Below are 5,568 nucleotides of genomic sequence, written 5' to 3'. Positions count from 1 at the left end.
TGATGCTGGCGTCAGACACGTGTCCGTGGACGTCCCACCGTGGCCGCGAGGGGGCCGTCCCAGAAGCATAGCCCCCTGTGGGAACGCTGCCCTCTGACACACGCCCGAGGAGCTGCCCCATGGCCTGGCTACTCCCGTACAGGGGGAGGGGGTACCCAGAGGGCTGGGCGGGAGGCAGAGCCACCTGCCTATCTGAGACCCTTGCACCCTGTGGCCGCCTGACACTGCCCCCGCACAGCTGCTGCCCCTCATTACTCGAGCTGCCTCCTACAGTCTTCAGGGACCCTGGGGAAGCCCCGGGGGCTACAGCTGGCCTCAGGATGGTTCTGAAATCATACTCCTGTGGCCCAGACGGCCCTGGGCCCACCACTTCGGGTGGAGCCGAGGGAGGCAGGTCTGAGCCGACGGTGTGCAGCGCCTCCTCCAGGACAGGGGCCACGCCAGTGTGTGCAGGCGGCTGGGCCTCCGGAGCTGCGGGCAGGAAGTCTTGGACGCTGAGGCCCTCAGAGCACGGCCCCGAGCCACAGGCCCCTGCTGCTGGAGGCGAGAGCTGCTGCGGCGTCCGTGCATTCGGGCAATCCCAGGCAACCACATGCTGTTCTGCATACCCAGAGTCAGAGCTGCTGCCTCCCGCCGAGTGCCCGGGGCCCGGAGACGAAGCCTGAGACACAAGTGGGTGTTGGTTCCCCAAGCTCAGTTCTGCAACCACCAAGTCAGGCTCAGCAGCCACTGCGCTCCCAGGGCACCGCACACCTGGGGCATCCAGCTCCCAGCCCCATGCTCTGCGCCCTGAATCCTGCCCCCAGCCCCTCACCTGGGATCCGGCAGCAGGGAGGACGGAGAGTGGCCCCAGGGCCTTCCCTTCGGACACGTCCCTCAGCATCCCCTGAAATTCAGGCAGCAGCAGTGAGCGCCTAACCCCACACAATCCAACCCAGAGCCTCCGCACCTCACCCAACACACACAAGCCACAGCTCCTGACTGCCCACACGGGCCATAGCACCGAGGCGAGAAGGGCCTGGGCCTAGAGCGAGCACTCAGCACCGCCCACGTCATCCCAGGGCGGCACAGCCTCCTCCCAGTCCCGACGTCCCTGAGCACTGAGTTACCAACCCTCTCCCAGAACCCAGGTGTGCGTGTACTCTCAGGGGCTCCGAGACCCCCGAAGCCCAGGGGAAGAGCTCCCATCAGAAACCATGGTGATACCCGAATGAGCTTCTGATCTTCTACGAGGAAACGAAGCCGTGCACTTGCCAATCGGTGCCTCTGGATTTTCCACAGTGCCTTCTGCTCTCGACGAGCTGCTTCCGCAGACAACTTGCTATAATGGTCAACCAGTGCCTGCCTGAAGACACAGCCAGAGAGACCCAGCTGCCACAGTCGCCCAACACTGTCCAGCTGGCGCCCCCTGGGCTGGGATGGCTCTCCAGAGCAGAGGCCCTCGGCACCTTCCCAGGCTAGCAGCTGGTCCCGGCGAGGCCCCACAGCCCCTGCAGGGGCCTTGCCGGGCAGGTCTTTCTGCCCACCAGACCGGGACCCCAGCGGGCAGGCACCTAGCTGGGGCTCAGCACATGTCTGCTGAGCAAATACCAGAACGAGACCCTACATGACCCGAAGCAAGAGGACAGGCAGGAGGCCTGGGGCTGCCAGGCTCCCTGCGCGAGAGGTGCCTTCCTGTTCGGCTGGGGCGAACTCCGGAGAACGAGGGATAAATGCGAAAGGGGACACAGCACAATACAAGCGCTGCATCTGCTTCCCTGGCAGCTGTCCCCGCACGTCACTCCCAGCGGTTTTGGTCCTCTCGCCAGCAGGGAACTGGGTCAGACCTGGACTGGCTAATTCCCAGTTGGCTGCCCCGGACCAGGGACACAGCCCTACAGCTTGCTGTCTCCTACACAGGACAGAAGAACATCTTCCCCCACACGCGCACACGCCCGCACACGAGACACACCCTCCGAGAACAGTATCTAAGGTCAGCACAACGGGGATCCTGAGAGACGACGGGCAGGAAGACACAGCCCCCCCAAGGTGCCCCCGGGAGACTCTGCTGCAGCTTACGGGAGACGCACGGGAGGGCAGACAAGCTAATGGCACCAGAACAAGAGAGCCTCTCGGATGCTGGGCTGGACAAATGCCCCGTCTGTTCAGCGGTCGGGCTGATCACTGGTTTAAAAATTAGGGACAGGAGCTGCTGAACTTAGAAGAAACAGAGAGACGGAGAGGCGGGAGAGGCAAACCCAGTGTGCACACCTTGTCTGGATTCTAGTCCACACTAACCAACCAGGAGAAGACGTTCTGAGGATGGGGAAGCACACCTGAGCGTGGGAAAATGGCCACACGCACTCCGCCCAGGTGCACGTTGGAGTTTGGACCCCTACTCTGCCTACCTTAACACACGCTTGAAGAATCTCCAAAATAGAAAGACGACCATCACCAGACCCTGCCAGGAGGGTCGCCCGCGGCCGCCTACCTCGTCTTCCTCTCCAGCTGCTCCTCCAGGGCCCTCAGCCTCCTCTCCCTGTCGCGGAGCGCCCGCGCATAGCCCAAGTCGTCATCCAGAGCCTCCTGCCTGGCCGCCCAGCGCCGCTGCACAACGTACCACACGCGGTCTTGCAGGTTAGAGCTGGACTCCCCGAGCCGGCCCCCCCCGCCCCCCACGGCCACACCGCCTACCTCCTGGTCCTTCACAAACTGCTCCTTCAGCCTCTGAAACTGCTCTCGCTTCCGGGCGTCCAAGGCCATGCGTTCCGACGTCTGCCGATCTATGTTGAGATGGGAGGGGGCGGCGTGCTGAGAAGCCCGCAGCAGGTGACCCCAGAGGAGCCCCAGAGAGCGACCCGAGCCACACGTACCACTGAGCGCTCGCAGGACCCTGGACGCTGCTTCCCGGGCCTGGACAATCAATTCTTGTTTTGCAATTTCCATTCGTAATTCCTGAAAAAGATCATCTGTAAACACATCCCAATTCTCTGTCCCCTCCTCTAGGGCGGCCTGAAAGCGGGGCCTGCTCGGACCCCTGAACCCTGGCTCAACAAGCCTAGGTAGTCAACACACTCTCCAAGCAATCGGGGGCTGAGACCCCAGGCCTGCGTGCGCCCACCCTGGAGGGGACCGGGAGCTCGGGGCGGGCTTCCCCACAGGGATGGAGGGCCAGCCCCCTCCCCGCATCCACCCCTACGTGTTCTCTCAAGTCTCCCCCGGGGGGCCAGGCCAGAAATGGCTTTCCATCAAACGCCTCCCTGGGTACACAAAACACTCAAAGCTCAGGTCCTGGTACCCCAGCCCCTTCCGAGCAGGAGAGGAGCTCACAGGGGTCACCAAGTGCAGGAACCTCCGGTCCTGCTGCCCAGGACTGGGCGTGTCTCCCGCCCAGCCAGCCCCTGAGAAGAGAGGACAGAGCCCTGCCCAGGCGTCCCCCACCCAGATACCCTACCGGACAGAGAACATCAGGGCAGCCTCCCCACTGGCCCAAGACCCTTAGAAGGGAGGGAGGTGCACGGAAAGCCCCCAGGCCCACAGCGCCCAACACCTTCTCCTCCTTGCTGATGGAGCTGTGGTGCGCTACCCTCTCCATCCGCCCCACGTAGATGGCACAGTCCCTCTCGACCTCCTTCAACTCCTCGGGGGAGAAAATCACTGAGATCCGAGGGACGGGGACGTCAGACCAGTAGAGGTAATGCTACCAAGAGGGAAAAGCTAAAGTGAGCCAGGGACACGCAGACCCATGCCCAGCTCTGCCTCTGTTCCTGGGGACCCATGGGGACAGCTCCCTTTCTCAGAAACGTTCATTCACTGGAGGCGCCTGGCTCCAAGTACATCCCAGACAGGTTGTGCGGGGTCTCTGCCCAGGCCAAGGCTGCCCCCCACCAGCGACCCTCCAGAAGCTATGAAGACCTCTCCTCAGCCTCCCTCACTGGAGGCGCGTGGGCTACAGGCCCAGGGTCAGCCCACACAGAACAGACCCCACTGCTGGCCAGCCCTCCCCCAGGGAGCCTCGGCCTTCGAGCTCCCCAGCATCCGGCCCCTCCCCATGTCCTGAGAGCTCCAGTCTGTTCTCAGCCCAGCACAGGAGGGACCCCGTCAGGCACAGGCTGAGCCTCCTGGCCCCTCCCCAGCCCCGTCCTGGGCAGCCCACCTGCCTCCCTGCTCTACAGGGCTTCACACCATGGATGGTACATGGGCCGCTGCCAGGCCTCCCCCACAACCCTCCAAACCACGAGACACGACTCCCTAAACCAGCCTGGGTCCATCTTCCTGCAGATGTAGCCCACGACTGTCCCACTGGGGCAGTTTCCTGCGTGGAGGGAGGGAAGGAGCCCACCGCCCCTTGGCCTTTGAAATGCCTTTGCTTTCCGTCCTGTCTTTGGACAAGCTCCCAGAAACTCGATGGAGCTGCTTGTGACACTCAGGGGGATATGAGAGGTCACCACACACTACAGACAGATGGCCAGGTCTCAGGGGACAGGGAACAGCAGCAGGACAAGAAGGCACGGGAGGGCGGGCTCTCCTCACCTGGGGACAGCAGAGTTTCAGCAAATTGATGGTCTTCCCGCAGACGTACACATCGTGGGCGATGTGCTTCAAGAACACGGGGACGCAGTCCTCCACCTCTTTGGAAATGAGCACATAGCCGTGGGTCCAGTAGAACTTATCTGAATGGGGGACAGGACACATGGCTGGCTGGGGTGCAGCCCCGGCCCCAACCCATCTGATGGCAGAGGCCCGGCCTAGCAGCCAGCAGCCACCTACCTCTGCAGCCCAGGTACTCCTGGTTCACCTGGATCATGAATTCCCCATAAACGTCTCTGAAGACCCCACTGTACACCCAGTCGTGGATGAACCTGCCAGGGTGGACAGGCCAGCCATGAGGGGGCATGGCGGCCAAGGGGGTGGTCCACCAATGTGCCCACAGTCCAAGCCCAGCAGCGCTACCCCCCCTCCTCCCACACAACCCCTACCCTTAGGAGGTGTGTGACAAAAGGCTGCTGTCCTGTGTCAGCGCGGGGTGCGTGCTCTGCGCAAGGTGCGCCGGGGTACACGGAGTATGCGGGGTGCGCGGTCTGCGCGGGGTGCGCGGTCTGCGCGGGGTGCGCAGTCTGTGCGGGGTGTGCGGTCTGCGCGGGGTAGCTGGGGTGCACGGGGTACGTGAGGTGCACGGTCTGCGTGGGGTGCATGGGGTGCAGGGAGTATGCGGGGTGAGCGGTCTGTGCGGGGTGCGCGGTCTGCGCGGGGTGCGCGGTCTGTGCGGGGTATGCGATCTGCACGGTGAGCGGTCTGCACAGGGTGCATGGGGTGTGCGGGGTGAGCGGTCTGCGCGGGGTGCACGGAATATGTGGGGTGCGCGGTCTGCGCGGGGTGCGCGGTCTGTGCGGGGCGCACGGAGTATGCGGGGTGCGTGGTCTGCGCAGGGTGCGCAGTCTGTGCGGGGTGTGCGGTCTGCGCGGGGTAGCTGGGGTGCACGGGGTACGTGAGGTGCACGGTCTGCGTGGGGTGCATGGGGTGCAGGGAGTATGCGGGGTGAGCGGTCTGTGCGGGGTGCGCGGTCTGCGCGGGGTGCGCGGTCTGTGC

The 5,568-nt window shown here is 64.0% G+C and overlaps 1 protein-coding gene across 1 annotated transcript in view; it reads right to left on the bottom strand.

Moving 5' to 3' along the window:
• The window catches only part of TUBGCP6 (tubulin gamma complex associated protein 6), a 24,715-nt gene that overhangs the window by 4,106 nt on the left and 15,041 nt on the right, over positions 1-5,568 (bottom strand). The window contains 10 exon segments of the mRNA XM_021687483.2: position 1; positions 3-661; positions 815-886; positions 1,207-1,345; positions 2,471-2,586; positions 2,674-2,762; positions 2,853-2,934; positions 3,530-3,679; positions 4,513-4,652; positions 4,750-4,841. The exon segment at position 1 is cut by the window's left edge and continues 337 nt beyond it. Of these exon segments, the coding sequence (XP_021543158.2) occupies position 1; positions 3-661; positions 815-886; positions 1,207-1,345; positions 2,471-2,586; positions 2,674-2,762; positions 2,853-2,934; positions 3,530-3,679; positions 4,513-4,652; positions 4,750-4,841 (1,540 nt within the window).

Source organism: Neomonachus schauinslandi, chromosome 5, assembly GCF_002201575.2.
Source record: "Neomonachus schauinslandi chromosome 5, ASM220157v2, whole genome shotgun sequence".
In the NCBI taxonomy this organism is placed as follows: domain Eukaryota; kingdom Metazoa; phylum Chordata; class Mammalia; order Carnivora; family Phocidae; genus Neomonachus; species Neomonachus schauinslandi.
The sequence above is the reverse complement of the archived record's forward strand: the minus strand, read 5'-3'. Positions and strand labels throughout refer to the sequence as shown.